Genomic DNA, 18,907 nt, shown 5'->3' with positions numbered 1-18,907 from the left:
CAGGCCTGGGCTGGCCCCCCCCACCACTGGGCCCCTCGGCCCCCCACCCGCAGGCCCCTCCAGCCTCCTCCATTGGCAGCAAAGAAGAAACCTCATAAGTCATGGAGAGGGACTGACAGAAGGGAGAGAGTCCAAGAGACAGAGAAGGGGAGAGAGACCTGGGGGATGGACAGAGACAGGGCGAATCAGGAAGATGGATGAGAAGAGAGAAATGGGGGTAGAGACAGAGACAGGAGAGAGCGAAACTTGAAAGCGATGAGAGGCCATTGATGGCAGAGACAAAGTTGGGGCGGGGGGGGGGGGGGGGGAGAGAAAGGAAGAAGACCGGGGAGGACGGGAGGGAAAGCCAAACGGAGAAGAGGGGAAGGAACTGGAGGGAGAGACAGGACGGGGGAAGCGAGCGGGGGAGGGGAAGCGGACGGGGGAGAGAGACGTTGGGGGCATCCCTTTCCCCCACCCCAAGGTTCTGGGGAAGAAGCCAGGGGCCTGAGGCCAAGGCTGGGGCTTCGAGCGAGCGGAAACCGGGAGGGGGTGAGTTATTCACAAAGCGCCCGCCTTGCCCTAAGTTTCCAGAAGGTGATGCGGAGTTTCCATCTCTCAGCCGCAGGCAGGGCCTCCGGGGAAGACAGCTGGCCCTCAGGAGCTGGGGCCCACGTGCCTAGCTGCCATGCTCTGCCCTTTTCTCGGGTTCTCCCCCAAGTGCCTGGTGCTGGTGTGCCAAGCGTTGTGCATACATCATCTTTTTAAATTCGCGGGTCAGAGGGGAAACGATCACCATCCTCGCTTGGGGATGCCTGCGGGAGCCTTGGCGCGGATCAAGCGGCTCTCACATTCGCCCAGCCGCAGTCATGGGTCGAGGCAGGATTCGAACCCACGGTTCATTTCTCAGAAGCCCGCGCTGCTCCCCTGACACCCCAGCCCCTCCCGGTTGCCGTAGAAACAAGCACCAGGTGTCTCCATAGCAACCCCTCCAAGGAGTGCTGCCCGCCGCCACCTGGTGCGCATGCCCGCCCGGTGACACCGCCGCGCGTGCCGCCTCACGTGACCGCCTCGCCGGCGCCGGAAGTGAGCGGCGCAGCGCCGGAAGCAGCAGGCGGAAGGGTGCAGCTGGAGGGGCCGGCGGCATGGGGCAGTCCGGGCGGGTGAGGCGCGGCGGCCGGGCCTGGGGGGCGAGGCGCGAGGGGGCCGAGGGGAGGGGGAGGCCGGTGGGGTCCCCCGGGGGCCGTGGCGTTGACCGCTCTCCTTTCGCGCCTGCAGTCCCGGCACCAGAAGCGTGCGCGCGCCCAGGCGCAGCTCCGCAACCTCGAGGCCTACGCCGCGCAGCCGCACTCGTTCGTGTTCGCTCGGGGTCGCGCGGGTCGCGGCGTCCGGCAGCTCAGCCTGGATCTGCGCCGGGTCATGGAGCCGCTGACCGCCACCCGCCTGCAGGTCTGCGTCACCCGGCGCTCCTCCGTCAGCTATGGGCCCTGTCTTGGCGGCCGCGGAGTGGCTCCAGCCGCGGAACCGCGCGTGGCTTCAGTCTCCTTGGCTCGAGAAAGGGACCCTTACGGGGAGCAGCGTCCCTGCCGCTCAGGGATTTGTGGGGCAGCAGCGAGGGCGCGCGCAGATGAACGCACATGAACTCCGCTGGGGGCTTGGCTGGACGCCTAGGGCTGGTGGTTAAGGGCCTCGAGCTAGCAAATCTAGGGTGGAAACTTGGCCTCTCTCAAAGAGAGAGCTTCCTGGAGGAAGCTAGTTCACGTCTCAGGGATCAGTCGCCTCATCTGCAGATTGGGCGATGCAGTGATCAACGGATAAATTCAAGCCTGATTAGCTTTAGAGGTCGGGAGGGTTTCTCTCTCTTGGAGAAATTAAATGCAGGAAAGGTCATAACAGCCTCAGCTTGTAGTCTTTGCTCAAGAAGAGATGTTCATCATCCTTCCTATTTCTTTTTTGCAATTCCCAGATACGAAAGAAAAACACCCTGAAGGACTGTGTGGCAGTGGCCGGGCCTCTTGGGGTCACCCATTTCCTGATCTTGAGTAAAACAGAAACGAACATCTACTTTGTGAGTTAACACCTGGGAAGTCCTGATTTTCTCCCTGCCCTCCTGCTCCCCCAGCTCTCATGATGAACCCATATGCCTCTGAGCTGCCATGATTCTGGCTTCAAAGTAAACGCTCTGAAGAGATGGAGCAGAGGTTCCCACTCCCTGCCCCCCTAGCTGGACGCCTCCACTCTTCACCAACTCTTTTTTTCTGTAGAAGCTGATGCGCCTCCCAGGAGGCCCCACCTTGACCTTCCGGATCAACAAGGTATGGATTGGAGATGGTAGGGGGGCCGTGTTGGGTAGGGGATGGGTTTGGGGTGGTGCCAACCACATGTGGCTGCCAGGCACCCACTTCCCACCCTGTCCTGCAGTATACGTTAGTGCGAGATGTAGTCTCCTCGTTGCGCCGACACCGCATGCATGAACAGCAGTTTGCCCACCCACCTCTCCTGGTGCTCAACAGTTTCGGCCCCCATGGCATGCACGTGAAGCTCATGGCCACCATGTTCCAGAACCTGTTTCCCTCCATCAATGTGCACAAGGTGGGATGGGCCTGGTGTGGTGGGAGATGAGGGTGGACGGGGCACCTGGGACAATAGGTACCACACATAGGCCCTTGGGTTGTTTGTTCAGTCCTCACCTGTTGGCACTGAGGCTGAGAGCTCCGGGTCCTGAGGTCCAATTTCACTCATGTGTTCTGTGATTCTAGGGTAAGAGGCTCTTTTAGGAGTTGCATTATTCTTTGGAGGACAGAAAATGATGCTGATGGTCCTTTATTTCTGAAGTGTGTATTCTATATTGGTCTAAACAGTGTGGCAGGTGTTGTGACTCCATTTTACAGAGAGACAGGCAGACAGAAGTGAATTGTAGTTTGAGGTGAGTTACAGGGAGCAGGACTGGATATTTTAACTTGTCTGGCTCCAGAGCCCCAGCTCCTAACGCCCAGCACTAGCAGGTCTCAAATTAGGCTGTTAGGTGCCGATCATCGGGGAGTCTGTTGTAGACTGCTTCAGTGGGCCTCAGAACCAGGATTTCTAGCCAGTGCCTGAGCCAGCCCATGAGTCCCCACAGTGCTAACAGCACCCCACACCCCCTTGCTGGGAGATTTCTGGAGTATAGCCGTGGGCTTGGTGTGGCTCCACACAGGGAAGTCTGTGGATAGTTCATGTGGTGCTTTGCCCCACCTCTTCCTTCCAGGTGAACCTAAACACCATCAAGCGCTGCCTTCTCATCAACTACAATCCCGACTCCCAGGAGCTAGATTTCCGTCATTAGTGAGTATTGGGAGGTGGGGGTGGAGGAGGGGTGACTTTCATGTGCGGCTGATGACAGTGTTCCAGCTGAGGCTCTGTGATTGCTCAGTCTCAAAGTAAACGCTCTGACGCACTGTGGGAATGGGTAGGCAGAGCTGACCTCCTCCAGTCTCACAACTTCTAACACCCTTCTCACGCCCTGGCTCCTGCAGTAGCATCAAAGTTGTTCCAGTGGGTGCAAGTCGAGGGATGAAGAAGCTTCTACAGGAGAAGTTTCCCAACATGAGCCGTCTGCAGGACATCAGCGAGCTGTTGGCTACGTAAGGAGTGCACTGGGTGGGAGATCCCTGAAGTTCTGGGTACCCTGGAGCTGTTTTAGGAGCCTGAGATCCCCCGCTGACCTTGGCGTGTCCTCTGCACAGGGGCGCTGGGCTGTCCGAGAGCGAGGCAGAGCCCGATGGTGAGCACAACATCACTGAGCTGCCCCAGGCTATCGCAGGGCGTGGCAACATGCGGGCACAGCAAAGCGCTGTGCGGCTCACAGAGGTGAGGCCCAGCCCTGGGGCAGGCCCAGTGGCAGAAGTGACTCCTCTGGCAGCCCCCAGCCCTGAGGAAGAACTGACTTTTTGCCCTTGTTTCTCCAGATTGGGCCTCGGATGACACTGCAGCTCATCAAGATCCAGGAGGGTGTGGGAGAGGGGAACGTGCTGTTCCACAGTTTCGGTGAGGATGGGGCTGGGGTACCATGGGCTGGAGGTCTAAGGCCCTTGCAGGTCTCAAAATACACTTGGGTCTCGGTGACCTGTGTCATCTTCCTCAGTGCACAAGACCGAGGAGGAGCTACAGGCCATCCTGGCAGCCAAGGAGGAGAAGCTGCGGCTGAAGGCCCAGAGGCAGGACCAGCAGGCTCAGAACGTCCAGCGCAAGCGGGAGCAGCGAGAGGCGCACAAGTGTGTGGCGGTGGGCTGTGTGGGTGAGGCAGGGTTGCAGGTGCAGGCTGCCCCCCTCACTGGCACCCCTTTCCAGGAAGAAGAGCCTGGCAGGCATGAAGCGGATGCGGGCAGAGGCCAGCGGGGATAGCGATGCTGAGGACCCTGGTGCCCCCCCGGAGACAGAGGGGGCTGGCCAACAGGAGGAAGAGGAGGACGAAGCTGAGTATTTTCGCCAGGCAGTGGGAGAGGAGCCCGATGAGGGTATGTGGCAGGGGATTACTGCAGCCAGGCACCTTGGGCTTGTCTTTGCCCTGGTGGCCTCGACACAGTCTCTTCCCCACAGACATGTTCCCGAAAGCAGCCAAACGCGGACGGTTCACCGGGCCCCCAGGCAAGAAGCCACGAGGAAAAGAGCGGAGGCCAGATGGAGGCACTTACCACAGGCCTTCAAAGGCCAAGGGCAAGCCCCAGCGGGACCAGGTCAAGCTGGGACGCAGAGGAGCTGTCCGGGACCGCAGGCGAGGCCAAGCTCGACCACCTAAGAAAGTAGTCTGAGGCCAAGCTGGAGCAGCGGATGGAATGCCCCAAATTGGGGCCCAAAGACCTGCTTTGGACTTCCACCTGGGTCTCCAGGAGCAGCCCTTGGTTTCCTTTCATAAAGGAGCAGTTTCCCCAACCTAAGTCTGAGTCTGTATTTGGAACGGGGAGATCAGGAGTCCTGTGGTGCAAAGCCCGGAGAGGCTCGGAATTGGACTGGGTTCTGCCCCTAATCTAGCGTCCCTTCCCCCATCCTGAGTAGTGGAAGTGCAGGGCCACTTTCACAGGTGAAGGTGCTGGGCAGAACTGGGCCTGGGCCTGGGCCTCTCCCCAGCACCCCCGCCCAGGGTTACTTGCAAGCCTGTAACTGGTTGACCCTGGAGAGCAAGATGTGAAGAGGAAGGAAACCCCAGGGTGGCGGAGGGGGGGCGGGTGGAGTGAGGCGATGGAGGCCTGTACAGGCTGTGGGTGGGGCTGCTGGTGGAGGGAAGGAGGGTGGAGCTGCAGGGAAGGGAGGGGCGAGCCACTGTGCTGGTAACACCGGGCCCGGGACTAGCACAGCGTGGGCCGTGAACCTAGAGGCAGGGCGTGCGGGCCATGGCCGCCACCACTTCAGGTGAGGAGCGAACGCGGCTGGGTCGTTTGGACCAGGCAGGTGTCCTGGGCCCTGCGGTTCAGCTCAGGACCGAGGGGGCTGGCTCCGAGGAGGTGGAGGGGAGGGAGTTAATCATGTCTGGACGGGGACTTCCTCCCAGAGCAGAGATGGGATGGGGAGGCAGAAGTGTGGTCAGGGAAGCAGTCTGGGGCGGGGGAAGGGCAGGGGCATCTGGAGCCTGCTGGACAGACCGGGAGCAGGCAGTCTACCTGAAGCCGAGGCGGAGTTGGTACAGAGAAGGGGGTCCGTGCAGATCTGCTCTCGCACACTGCTGCATCCCAGGCCTTATTCTGGGCACCAGGACACCAGCGGCAGGGCACTCCCTGCCCTCAGGAGATGTTCTCTTGGAGATGGACACACAGGCTTTGCAGAATAAGGGGACTGGGTGGCCTCGTGCTGTTAGAGGGGTCAGAATGGGCCTCTCAGGGCCAGAGACCAGGAGGAGGTTGAGTGGGGGCTGGTGACTCAGGGAAAGAGAATCTGTGCAAAGGCCCTGAGGCGGAATGTGCCTTAAGGAAAAGCCAGAAAGCCGGTGTGGGAAGGACTGTAGGGAGTGAGTCACAGCCCGAAAGGAGAGTGAGCGGGTGAGAGGCAGGGTTCCCTCCTGGGGCCCCCCTGGGAGTCATGAACATTGCCCTTTTCTGCCAGCGAGGAGGGAGGCACGAGGGCAAGGAATGCGACCTGACTCTGGGCACCCTCTGGGAGAAGAGATATGGGCGGTGAGGTCGGGAGCTGGGAGGCCTTGCCTCTGATGGTGCTGAGGAAGTGATGGTTTCTGAAAGTGGCAGCAGGGGACTCCCCTTCATGACCCCCCCCACCCCACCCATTCTGGTTTGTCACTGCTGGGTTATATGCGTCCTGTGAAGGCAGTGATCCCCTTCCCCCATCTTCCTGAGGGTTCAAGGACACAGACAAGCCTAGTAATTACCACAGGAAAGCACTCTGCGCTTCTGACCTTTTCTGGGCCCGATTTCGCGCCCTAGAATGTTGCTGTGGCTGGTGCCCCCTCCCGGGCACAGAAAGGACAGGAGCGTGTGCCCCCAGAGGGCGCCTGTGACCAGGCACAGGGCAGATGCTCTGAAGGTCTCAAGAGCCATATGAGGAGGAACTGCGCTCACTTGGTGACCGTCTGCCCACAGGTGCTCTGACCTGCTCAACCAACTTCTCAGTAGAAATTGACCGTGAGTTCAGCCGTTTCCAGGCAGCCTTTCTGTGCCCCATGCTGGTAGTCGAGTTCCTGGTGGCTGTGGCCAGCAACGGCCTGGCCTTCTACCGCTTTGTGACGCGGGAGCAGCGCCCGTGGCACCCCGCCGTGGTCTTCTCAGCCCAGCTGGCCATCAGCGACCTGCTCTATGCCCTGACGCTGCTCCCGCTGGCCGCCTACTTCTACCCGCCCAAGAACTGGCACTATGGGGAGTTCGCGTGCCGCCTGGAGCGCTTCCTCTTCACCTGCAACCTGCTGGGCAGTGTCATCTTCGTCACTTGCATCAGCCTAAACCGCTACCTAGGCATCGTCCACCCCTTCTTCACCCGCAGCAGCTGGCGGCCCAAGCACGCCTGGGCCGTCAGCGCTGCTGGCTGGGCACTGGCAGCCCTGTTGGCTGCACCCACGCTCAGCTTCTCACACCTGAAAAGGCCACAGAGGGAAGGCAGCTGTGTCACAGAGAGGCCTGAGGCCTGCACCAAGTGCCTGGGGATGGCGGATGACCTCCGCCTCGAGGCCTACAGAGCCTACACCTTGGTGCTGGCAGGTCCTGGGCTGCGGCGTGCCGCTGCTGCTCACCCTGACAGCCTACAGTGCCCTCGGATGGGCCGTGCTGCGCAGCCACGGCATGACTGCTGCCGAGAAGCTGCGTGTGGCAGCGCTGGTGGCTAGCAGCCTGGCCCTCTATGCCAGTTCCTACGTGCCCTACTACATCACACAGGTGCTCAACGTGCAAGCTCGGCAGCGCTGGAGGGCCCGCTGCCCAGGCTTTGCCAGCTTGAATGAGGCCAAGGCAGCAGTGGATCAAATGACCTATAGAACCCACCAGATAATGCGGGGCCTCATGCCTCTGGCCATCTGCATCCACCCACTGCTTTATATGGCTGTGGCACCCAGCCTGGGGTGCTGTCACCAGAGCTGCTGCAGCTGCAATAGCCAAATGCCAGAGGACACGGGGAACTCTGGCCAAGTCCTGCCCCTCAATGTTACAGCAACCCCCCCAAAACGTGGAGCCCTAGTCCCCTGAGCTAAGCCCATGACCTGGTTTATTTTGAGCCACTTCCTCACCACAAGGCATTGAGACCAGCAGCAGAATGGGGGCCAAGAGCACAAGTGGCTCCTGGCCCTGAGCCACTAACAAGCCCTGAACTGCCAAAGGCCCCAAACCACCACTTCTTCCCCTACACAAAGACCTGTTCGGGGACCAGCAAGTGCCAGGCCACAGTGGCAGGAATTTCTGCCTACAGCACTGATCCTAAAGAGGGCTGGCCCCACGAGCCAAAGAGTGGGTGACATCTGTGAATAAACGAGACAACATATGACAACAGGAGCCTTTTTATTGCCAAGAGCCCCCTGCTTTGGGGAGCTACCTCCTAAGGCCATGGGGTCCTGGGGCCGGGGCCAGACAGCAGCAGCAAACATGGCAACTGGCTTAGTTGGTTGATGGCCTAAGAGAGAGAGACAGGTGATGAGGATACCAAGTGTGAGGGCTCCAGAACCCAAAGGGCATTCCGAGACCCTTTGCCACATACAACTGGGGTCTCTGACAATGCAGGAGGGCAGAGCCCACACATGACCCCCCCTTGGAAAAAAAATACCTTAAATAATCTGTACCTCGGAAGAGGCTTGGGGACTATTAAACTAACGTGGGGCCCACAGTCAACCTGAGTGTGGGATGCAAAGGGGTGGGGGGAGGTAGGGGTGTGACAGGTCTTACTTGGCCCACTCAACGTTGAGGATGAGGTGGTCGTATCCAAAGCCAGACACCCCAGCAATGGCTCGTGCGGCATCCTCACGGCGGTGGAAGCTGATGAAGGCAAAGCCCTGGAGGAGAGGGGGTAGAGTCAGGGGCCTTTAGGGCACAACTAGGACAGGTGACCCCATCACCCATCCCCACAGCCACCGCCCACCTTGGACTGGCCAGTGGTCTTGTCCTTTGCCAAGTAGATGCGAGAGATGGAGCCAAAGGGTCGGAAGAGTTCCTGTAAGTCAGTCTCACGAGTGTCCTCTGACAGGTTGGTGACACGGATAGTGGCATTGTCGTCGGCTAAACAGGCAAGGAGCAACAGCTTGTAGGGGACAGCCCTAACCAGGCCCTGAATGATGACCATGGGACTAAGAGGTGCCCACTGTCCACTCACCTCTGCGGTTGGGCTGCATGGACTCCCCACGGCGGCTGGCCCCATCCCGCAGGCTCGGTGGCACATACTTCCCCGTCTTGTTCTGGGCAGCCTGCACAGGCTCCAGCTCTGCAGACCAAAGCAGCTGGGTCAGGCCTCACCCTGGCACAGGTGAGGGACAGATCCACCCCAGGGCGCTGGCAGCTCTGGCCCTGACCCAGCCCAGGCACCATCTATCAAGCCACAGGTATCTGGTTTGTTCTGCTGAGGTCCACTGACCGCCAGGACATGAAGGTCACATCTGGCAAGTCAGAGCAAGAACCCACTGGCAGCCCCAGGGCTGAGAGCTAGAAGAACACAGGAACATGTAGGGGCAGCCCCCGGGCCCCACACTCATGGCAGGTAACAAATGTGCTGCACACCAAATCACAGCTGTAAAACTTGCAGACTCAACCCACTATCAGCAAATCACACTGAGGGACATGGACACAGGCTGCAGTCACATGTGTGAGTCTGCGCGTGTGCGTGCACACACCCACACACACAGACATGGTCCCCTCTGTGGCAAATAAGGCACACTCCAGTCTGATCACAGAGTCTGCAGCAGAATCACAGCTCCAAGTCTCAAGTACATGCAGCCAGACCCATAAAGGAATGGTTCACCAGCCCAACACGGAACAACAGTGGTGTTACTAACAGTCCTGGCACCACCCCGCTGGTCTCGCGCGCTCACACAGACCACAGCCACAGCCTGGCAGCGCTGTTGCCAGTGAGAGAGGACAACTTCTGATGCGGACAGCCCCGTTCACAGCAGCAGGTGGAGACCGAGGACGCTCCCAGAGGTGCACGCAACCCGCCCCACCCCGTGGTCCGCCAAGCCGCCGCATCCCAGGCCCAGGCACCTCCGGGCAGCTTCTCCTTCTCGCCGGTGGACAGGCCCAGCTGCTCAGCCAGCTCCTTCTGCATGGGCCCCAGCGTGTCCTTGTAGGGGCAGCGGGTAGTCCAGTGGTCGCCCTTGCAGATGCGGCAGGACACGATTTTCTGGCCCTTGAGCTTGTTCATTGGGTCCTCCTCTTCCTGGCAGTTCAGATCCTGGGGGGGGGGGGGGTAGTCAGAGCGGGGTTGCCACACCCTGGCCACCACCATCACAGCCACCGGCCCAGCCCCTTGCCCAACTCACCTCTTTGCTAGTGATGAATGTCATGGACACGTCGTCACTGACTGTGGTGGTGGCCACGTTGGGCCCTGGTGGGTCAAACTCCGAGTTCCCAAACTTCTTCCAGTTCTGGGCTCGGGGCGGGATGGGGGACTTGTAAGCGCAAGTGGGACCCCCACCACCACTCGACCTACAAAAGCCCTCCCTTCAGGGTGTTTAGCCTTGAATCACATTCTTCTCCCTCCCCCAAGTCTCCCAAGAGTGGTGACAAAGGCAGTTCCCATTTCCTAGCGTGTACCACTCCTGGCATGTGCTAGCCCCTAGCTTCAAGCCAGCTCCAGGAGGCGGGGACGGCTCTCAGTCCAAGTTCCAGAGGAGAGAACCAAGGCCCAGGGGGAAACAGTCACACAGCTAAACCATTCCTGGGGCACCCATGACAGGAGATGGGCCAGCTCCCATAAGGAAGTGACGCCCAGGGGTCACCCAGACTGTGAGGGGCCTTGAGCTAGTTAAAAAACCTAGGATTAAAAAAACAAAAACAAAAACAAAAACCTAGGCTTGGGCAGCCCGGGTGGCTCAGCGGTTTAGCGCCGCCTTCAGCCCGGGGCGTGATCCTGGAGACCTGGGATCGAGTGCCACATTGGGCTCCCTGCATGGAGCCTGCTTCTCCCTCTGCCTATATCTCTGCCTCTGTCTCTCTCTGTGTCTTTCATGAATAAATAAAATCTTAAAAACAAAAAAACTAGGCTTCAGCTTCCTTCCCCACCTTTTTAAGATTTTTATCTATTTATTCCTGAGAGAGAGAGAGAGAGAGAGAGAGAGAGAGAGAGAGAGATATGCAGAGACACAGGCAGAGGGAGAAGCAGGCTTCGTGCAGGGAGCCCGATGTGGGACTCGATCCCAGGACTCCAGGATCACACCCTGGGCCGAAGGCAGGCGATAAGTCGCTGAGCCACCCAGGGATCCCAGCTTCCTCCCCTTTAAAATGGAGACCTCAAATGTTCCCCACCTCCCAGGATGGCTAGGGGAAGCAAATGAGAAAACACTTCCTGCAAAACACTTGCCATTGAGGTCTGGCACAGAGGAAGTCCACCGAAAATTGTGCCAATGCTATTTACAGCTATCACTTCTTCCTAAGCATGTAGCCCAGTTAAACAGGAGCTGCTATGACCGCCTGAGGGGAGGGCTTGGCTCTGTTCCTTCTGGTAAACAAGTAAACAAGCTGAGCGGAGTTAAGAATCTAAACCACCCAACTTCTGCACCCTGGACTTTTCAGGGTCCCAAGAGAGCACAAACATCCCTCAACCTTAAACCCCCTTGATCCAACAGAATAGGGACAGAGTTGAACCCCACTTCTAAAAATAAAGGTATCAGATCAAAACGGTGTCAACAAAAAGGATTCCTAATTCCTCCAAGCCAGCCCTGGGAGAGCCTCTAAGACGAGGAGAAGAGTCTCACCTTCCTCCTTGCAACAGCCTTGGAGGCCTTCCGCGTCTCAATTCTGAAGGTGCGGACGATCTGTGGAGGGAGGCGAGAGGCTCCGACTTCCTGTGTTTCAAGGCTCTGGAGCTAATCAACCCAACCTACCCAACACACACACCATCCCCTCCCGGCCAAGGGGCCCCCAACCCCTCCCCCAGCCTCACCTTGAACTTCTTGCCATCCTCATCTATCTTGTACTCCGTCACTGTCTTGATGTTCCCATTGATGACCTCCTTGGGAGGCGGCAGTGGAGCTGGGAGAGAGAAGAGGGGAAGTAACTGAGCCTTGGGTGATGGAGGGGGAGGGGAATGCTGCTGGGGAGAGGGAGCCCCGAGTGGAGCAGAGGTCGTCACTCACCTCCCGGCACTAACTCAGGTTCTGGGCTGGTGTCGCCAGTGGCCAAAGGGATCCCCTTGAGGAGCTCGCTGGTGACACATTTGTCTAGGAAGGGGAGTGCGGGGAGGAGGGGTGAGCTGGAGGGGCGAGGGCTCCCAAGCTAAAATGAAGGGACTTCTGGGATGACGCCCACACCGGGGGCCTAGACGGCAGGGCCAAGGGCCGAGGCCTGGGGACCAAGTGCCCTGGGCTAGCCGTGCCAGGCCGTGGCGCTGGCTGAGTAATCTCGCGCAATGGCAAGGATGAAAGCGAGGGGCAGCCCATAAAGACATCCGGCGCTCGCACACAAGCAGGGGGCTGGCTGTTACAGCAGCTGTGAGGCTTGGGCGGTGGCATGGGAGCGGGGGGACCGGCCAGCCGAACACTTGGAAGTGGCGACAGGCTGGCCGGGAGGCGGGAGGCGCGGGGGGGGGCCGGCCGCGAGGGGGGATGCGGCACCGGACCGCGGTGCCAGGCTCGGCGCAGGCGCCCGTGACCCGGGGCGACCCGGCGTACTCACCGTCCTCGCCCTCCTCCTCCACCTGGTCGGCCCAGCTGGGCTTCGAACTGCAAGGGCAAGGTGGCGGAGGGGAAGGCTGGGTCAGCGAGGCCAGGCCCCGAGGAGCGCCCCCACGGCCCCCAAGCCGCCTCCCAGGCTTCGCTCCGCGACCCTCGACTCACTCAAAATCTCCGGTCGGCATTTCAAAACCTCCTCCACGCAGCACAAGTCCCGGGCCAGAGACCGGAAGTGGGGGGAGGACGAGACTTCCTGCGCCGCGGCCCAGAGCAGCCCAGCAGCAGCGCCCACAGCGCCCCCTGCGGCCGGAGGCGGAGGTGCCGGCCGTGGCACCTCCCTTCGTTCATTCCATTCATTTCACCTTTCATATGTTGGCAAATTGAACACCGATAAAAAATAAATTTATTTAAAAAAAATCACCAACAAAGGAGAAAAATCAGTTTGAGCTAAGATTTTGCCATACCAGCATTCCATGCCAGTTGGCAATGGAGCAATGTGCACAAAACTGCGAGCGGACTATGACTCAGAAGTATCAAGACCAAGATATCAGTTGAATATAAAGGTGATTTGTGCACATTTTCAAATATGAGAGAATGTATGGAAGGACCGTATTAAACGAATAAAGACAGTGCTTAATGATGAAGTCTAATTAACTCATAGACGAATAATACATAAACCCGAAATAGAAAAATGTGAGTATAATGAATAGTGCTGAACAATGAATCCATTTATAACTAGAATGAACGCTAAACAATTAGGAGGTCATGAGCACAGAACAGAATGTAAATGTTATGAAAATGGGCAAAGTGAAAAATAATACAAATATCAAAAATAAGATTTGGGAAGGGGACTAGCTAGTCCAGATTCAAGAATTAAAATGACCTTCTCGGGATCCCTGGGTGGCTCAGCGGTTTGGCACCTGCCTTCGGCCCAGGGCGTGATCCAGGAGTCCCGGGATCGAGTCCCACGTCGGGCTCCCTGCATGGAGCCTGCTTCTCCCTCTGCCTGTGTCTCTGCCTCTCTATCTCTGTGTCTCTCATTAATAAATAAATAAAATCTTGAAAAAAAATGACCTTCTCCTATTCTAGTTTTATGCCAGAGAGCAGAAGTAATTCCTCTCTGGAGCCCAAAACCTTAAATGATCTCTACATGTTTTATATACAAAGTAGCAGTCCATGAACAATAGGACTAAATGAATGGAATCCCAGTTAAAAAGAAAAAAGAAAAAGAAAGAAAAGGAACAGACATAAATGATCCAGTTTTTAGAAAAAAAATTTAATAACACTAAAGCTCACTTCTCGAGAGCTTATTGTATGCCAGGCACTGTGAGGGGTAAATTATCATTTTCTGAAGAAATTGTATGGTGGCAGGTGGTGAAGAATCCAGGCTGGACTTCCCGGTCTGGGAAGAGTTTTCCTGATTCAAATGATCAAGATGTCAGGGGGCCCCTCTACACCTCTTCCTCCTTTCTTTTGCAACATTCTTGGCTCTTTGATATAATCCTTCCCGCTTACTTGTTTATTGTCCAGCCGTCCCTTTAGGGTATTATTCTCAGTGGGAGCCACGTGACTCCCAACGGGGCTACAATGAATTCTTGGGTAGCAAAACACCTTGAATATTATTACAATGGCTGGTGACCCTCCAAAAGCAACTCTCCTAGACAAAATCTTATGCCTAAGTATTTAATTTCTATCATTAGGGAGAAATTAAATGTAACTGGATTGAAAATAAATTTAAAGAGGGGCGCCTGGGTGGCTCAGTTGATTGAGCTTCTGCCTTCAGGTCAGGTCATGATTTCAGGGTCCTGGGACTGAACCCCATGTCGGGCTCCCTGCTCAGCAGAGTCGCCTCTCCCTCTGCCCCTCCCCTGCTCCTTCTCTCCCCCACCCTCGTAGATAAATAAAATCTTAAAAAAAAATTTAAAATTAAGATAATTCCACTTTTCTCCTTTAGAGGGGCAATAATGTAAAAAGGTTGAGAATCTGGGGATCCCTGGGTGGCTCAGCGGTTTGGCGCCTGCCTTTGGCCCAGGGCGTGACCCTGGAGACTTGGGATTGAGTCCCCCATCGGGCTCCCTGCATGGAGCCTGCTTCTCCCTCTGCCTGTGTCTCTGCCTCTCTCTCTCTCTCTCTCTGTCTCTCATGAATAAATACATAAAATCTTTTTTTAAAAAATTGAGAACCCCTGCATGGAAGGTCATCTGCAGAAAGCAGACATTTCCCTGCTTTGTTCACCTCTTGGGTGCCCAGCACTCATGGGGGGTCTGCCAACAATAAGTGCTCCATTAATGGGCATTTGGGGCAAGGTAGGAACTAGATCATAAAAGACTTTTTTTTAAGATTTTATTCATTTAGGGCAGCCCTGGTGGCGCAGCGGTTTAGCGCCGCCTGCAGCCCAGGGGGTGATCCTGGAGACCGGGGATCGAGTCCCACATCAGGCTTGTTGCATGGAGCCTGCTTCTCCCTCTGCCTGTGTCTCTGCCTCCCTCTCTCTCGGTCTCTCTCTCTCTCTCGGTCTCTCTCTCTCTCTCTCTCTCTCTCTCTCTCTCTCTGTGTGTGTGTCTCTATGAATAAATAAATAAAATCTTTAAAAAGAAATAAAAATAAAAAAAGATTTTATTTATTTATTTGACAGAGAGACAGCAAGAGAGCACAACCAAGGGAACTGGGAGAGGGTGAAGCAGACTCTCCGCTGAGCAGGGAACCCGATGCAGGGCTCCAGCTCAAGACCCCAAGACCGTGACAAAAGCTAAAAGCAGATGCCCAACTGACTGAGCCACCAAGGAACCCCCATAAAGGACTTTTTAAACCAGACTAAATAGTGTAAGCTCTTTATCCTGTAGGCTGTGAGTATGGGTGAGGTCATGACATGTGTTTTTTTGTTTTAAGATTTTATTATTTATTCATGAGAGAGAGAGAGGCAGAGACACAGGCAGGGTGAGAAGTAGGCCCCATGCAGGGAGCCCGACCTGGGACTTGATCCTGGGTCTCCAGGGTCACACCCTGGGCTGAAGGCAGGGTAAGCCGCTGAGCATCCGGGGCTGCCCTATGACATGTTTTGAATGGTAACCCATTGTGACCATATTTTATTGCAAGAAAGATTGCTTTGGAAGCCTGTAGAGGGTAGAGTAGAAAGAAATAAATTAGCAGGAGATGAGGAAGGAGGCTGGGAAAGTAAGCAAAGCAGAGTGTTCTTACAATAAGAACAAAAATATAAAGTTTGTATAAAGGGTCAATAAACATTTGAGCAAACTTACTCAAATTTACTTCAAGAAATGCAAAATCTTAGCAGATGGGAAAAACTTTAAAAATTTGATATTATCCAGTGCTGGTGAAGATGTAGAGAAAGAAACACTTGCACATATATTAATGCATGAAATTTTGTGAACTTTTTGGATGGAAATTTGACATACTCTAAAACTTAAAATGAACATATGAATTTTGTTTTATGGTGGCATAGACATTTATCAGTTTCAGGTGTACAACATAGTGATCCAACAATCCTATACATCATGCAGTGTTCACCACAAGAAGTATCGTCATGGGGCACCCGGGGGGCTCAGTGGTTGAGCGTCTACCTTTGGCTCAGGTCATGATCCAGGGGCCCTGGGATCGAGTCCCGCATCAGGCTCCCTGAGGGGAGTCTGCTTCTCCCTCTGCCTCTGTCTCTGCCTCTCTCTCTCTCTCTGTCTCTCATGAATAGATAAATAAAATCTTTAAAAACAAAGTGCCACCATACAAACCACCTGCCACCATACAAAGTTATTATAATATCATTGAATATGCCCTATGTTGTAGTTTTCACCACCAAGATGTGGTTATAACTGGAAGTTTGTACCTCTTCATCCGATTCACTCATACCTGTTTTCCTTTGAGCAAGCTAGTAATTCCACCTGTGAGAAAAACTTATAAATGTGAAGATGCAAGAATAAATGTACAGTATTGTTCATGAAAGCAAAAACTGTCCATTATAGGTTAAATAGATTATGGTACACTATGCCACAATCTATGTAATTAAGGAAGTAGATCCATTTGTGGTTATGTTTAAAAATATATATATATCTTCAAGATACTAGGAGGAAGCAAGATGTAAAAAGGCATAGGTTATAGGGACCAATTCGTGTAAATATTTAATAGCACATATATGTAGATATATGCAAACTATTTTCTGAAAAGAAATCTCAAACTCGGGGCTCCTGGGTGGCTCAGTCGGTTAAGTGTCTGCCTTTTTTTTAAATTTTTTTTATTTTTTTATTTATTTATGATAGTCACAGAGAGAGAGAGAGAGAGAGAGGCAGAGACATAGGCAGAGGGAGAAGCAGGCTCCATGCACCGGGAGCCCGATGTGGGATTCGATCCCGGGTCTCCAGGATCGCGCCCTGGGCCAAAGGCAGGCGCCAAACCGCTGCGCCACCCAGGGGTCCCCTGTTATTTTGCTTTAAATATAAGTTCTGGAATCCCTGGGTGGCGCAGCGGTTTGGCGCCTGCCTTTGGCCCAGGGCGCGATCCTGGAGACCCGGGATCGAATCCCACATCGGGCTCCCGGTGCATGGAGCCTGCTTCTCCCTCTGCCTATGTCTCTGCCTCTCTCTCTCTCTCTCTCTCTCTGTGTGTGTGACTATCATAAATAATGAATAAGAATTTTTTAAAAAATAAATAAATAAATATAAGTATACACAGAAATAGGGCAGCCCGGGTGGCTCAGGGGTTTAACTCCACCTTCGACCCAGGGCGTGATCTTAGGGACCCGGGATCGAGTCCCGAGTCGGGCTTCCTGCGTGGAGCCTGCTTCTCCCTCTGCCTGTGTCTCTGCCTCTTTCTCTCTGTGTCTCTCATGAATAAATAAATAAAATCTTAAAAAAAAAGAAAGAAATCTGAAAACAGTGCATTCATCCTAAATAAGGGATTGGCTCAAGGACTGGCTCAATGTTGCCCCATTTGTGCAAGCGCCACCCCTGGAGAGAAACTGCACATTCGTGGATGCAGAGAAGGATGTTAACCACTAAAGACAGATGCTTCTGGGTGTCTTGATCTGGCTTCATCTTTACTTCCTTTTTGGTGTTTTTCTTTATGGAACACATTTTCTTAAACATCAAGTATATATCACTGTTACAAAAAGTCAGGTATTTCCTAAGCAAAAATAAGAGGCCCCAGGGGAGCCTAAGGAAGTGAGAAGCTGGAGTCCAAGAGTGGATGGGGAAAAAAAGCTCCCACAGCTCTTGTGTGTAGTACCAACATTCTTCTACATCCAGAATCTCTGCAGGACAGCAGCCAGGACAGCAGCCAGACCAGCTGTGCAAAGCACATGAGGAGGGACATGAGGACGTGCAGGGTATGCCATCCTCCAGCAAGTGGCAGCCTCAGGGCGATTTGCTAGATCTCAGGATGTACAATTCTACCTCTTGGTATTTTCCATAAGAAATAAATGCATGGGGGCGCCTGGGTGGCTCAGAGGTTTGGCGCCTGGCTTCGGTCCAGGGTGTGTTTCTGGAGACCCGGGATTGAGTCCCACATCGGGCTCCCTGCGTGGAGCCTGCTTCTCCCTCTGCCGGTGTCTCTGCCTCTCTCTCTCTGTGACTCTCATGAATAAATAAATAAAATATTTTAAAAAAAGAAAAAATAAACAAATGCATGGGGGCGCCTGGGTGGCTCAGTGGGTTAAGCCTCTGCCTTCGGCTCAGGTCATGATCCCAGGAGCCCCGTGTTGGGCTCCCTGCTCAGCGGGGAGTCTGCTTCTCCCTCTGCCCCTCCCCCACCCCTTTGTGTTCTCTCTCTCTCTCATGCTCTCTCTCAAATAAATAAAATCTTAATTTAAACACCCAAAGCAAATGCATGTCCACAAAAAGCCATGTGTTAGAATATTTACAAATGTCCCTGGCAGCTTTATTCACAATGGCCAAAACAGGGAACAACTTGGCTTAGTGTGTGAGGGCTGCCATAACAGGACCGCAGACGGGGGGGGGGGGGGGGGGGTGTTAAAGAACAGAAATATATTTTCTCACAGTCCTGCAGGCTGGAAGTCTGAGATCAAGGTGCTGAGCAGACTGGTTCCCTCGGAAGCCTGTCTCCTTGGCTTTGTAGATGGCCTTCTTCTCCGTGTGTCATCACGTGGTCCTTAAAGGACACCAGTCATATTGGATTAGGGCCCACCTTAATGATGTCATTTTAACTCAATTATTTCTGTAAAGGCTCAATTTCCAAATACACTCACATTCTGAAGTCTTAGGGGTTAGGGCTGAAACATGAATTTTGAAACATGAATTTCAGCCCATAACACAACACAAAACTCCATCAGCAGATGAATGGATAGCCAAAGACAAACTGTGGTTCATCTCTACAATGGAGCAAAAAGGAGCAAACTAACACCCACGATGACATGGATGTGTATCACAGACACCAAACAATTGATCCCCTAGATACGATTTTTTAAAAAAGATTTTATTTATTTATGCATGAGAGACAAGAGAGAGGTGGAGACATAAGCAGAGGGAGACGCAGGCTCCCTGCAGGGAGCCCAATGCGGGACTTGATCCCAGGACCCTGGGATCATGACCTGAGCCACGGGCAGACGCTTAATCACTGACCCACCCAGGTGCCCCCTGACTTTGATATCATTTGTGTGAAATTCTCAAACAGGCAAAACCAACC

General features: G+C 54.7%; 2 protein-coding genes and 2 non-coding genes across 4 annotated transcripts; 3 read left to right on the top strand and 1 right to left on the bottom strand.

Moving 5' to 3' along the window:
• Positions 1-1,082: 1,082 nt before the first annotated feature.
• LOC129522343 (suppressor of SWI4 1 homolog) lies at positions 1,083-7,799 on the top strand. Its single transcript, XM_055344536.1, is given in 14 exon segments — positions 1,083-1,142; positions 1,258-1,428; positions 1,946-2,047; positions 2,244-2,294; positions 2,401-2,571; positions 3,227-3,303; positions 3,495-3,602; positions 3,705-3,828; positions 3,927-4,005; positions 4,103-4,232; positions 4,309-4,475; positions 4,558-4,644; positions 6,546-7,159; positions 7,161-7,799. Coding segments are annotated over 14 exon segments (2,376 nt in total). The 5' UTR covers positions 1,083-1,124; the 3' UTR covers positions 7,638-7,799.
• Positions 2,095-2,181, top strand: LOC129522608 (small nucleolar RNA SNORD105). The gene has a single exon (XR_008666917.1). It is a non-coding gene; the product is annotated as a small nucleolar RNA SNORD105 (small nucleolar RNA).
• Positions 3,342-3,421, top strand: LOC129522611 (small nucleolar RNA U105B). Its single transcript, XR_008666920.1, has one exon. It is a non-coding gene; the product is annotated as a small nucleolar RNA U105B (small nucleolar RNA).
• A 130-nt stretch (positions 7,800-7,929) lies between the features above and the next one.
• On the bottom strand, positions 7,930-12,516 carry EIF3G (eukaryotic translation initiation factor 3 subunit G). Its single transcript, XM_055344535.1, has 11 exons — positions 12,425-12,516; positions 12,264-12,310; positions 11,726-11,809; positions 11,533-11,621; positions 11,345-11,404; positions 9,911-10,015; positions 9,633-9,822; positions 8,752-8,859; positions 8,521-8,657; positions 8,328-8,434; positions 7,930-8,058 (listed from the first exon to the last, which is right to left on the bottom strand). The coding sequence occupies exons 1-11, from the start codon at positions 12,442-12,444 to the stop codon at positions 8,043-8,045; spliced, it is 963 nt and encodes a 320-aa protein (XP_055200510.1). The 5' UTR covers positions 12,445-12,516; the 3' UTR covers positions 7,930-8,042.
• Between the last annotated feature and the right edge of the window lie 6,391 nt (positions 12,517-18,907).

This window comes from Nyctereutes procyonoides, unplaced genomic scaffold (genome assembly GCF_905146905.1).
Source record: "Nyctereutes procyonoides isolate TBG_1078 unplaced genomic scaffold, NYPRO_anot_genome, whole genome shotgun sequence".
In the NCBI taxonomy this organism is placed as follows: Eukaryota; Metazoa; Chordata; class Mammalia; order Carnivora; family Canidae; genus Nyctereutes; species Nyctereutes procyonoides.
This window is presented reverse-complemented; position numbering and strand designations above follow the sequence as displayed.

Coding starts and splice junctions, on each gene's coding strand:
- EIF3G (XM_055344535.1), bottom strand. CDS start 12,444: ATGCCGACCGGAGATTTTGA. Junction 11,810..12,263: donor GGAGGAGGAGGGCGAGGACG/GTGAGTACGCCG, acceptor TCCCCTTCCTAG/ACAAATGTGTCACCAGCGAG. Junction 8,658..8,751: donor CATGCAGCCCAACCGCAGAG/GTGAGTGGACAG, acceptor TTGCCTGTTTAG/CCGACGACAATGCCACTATC.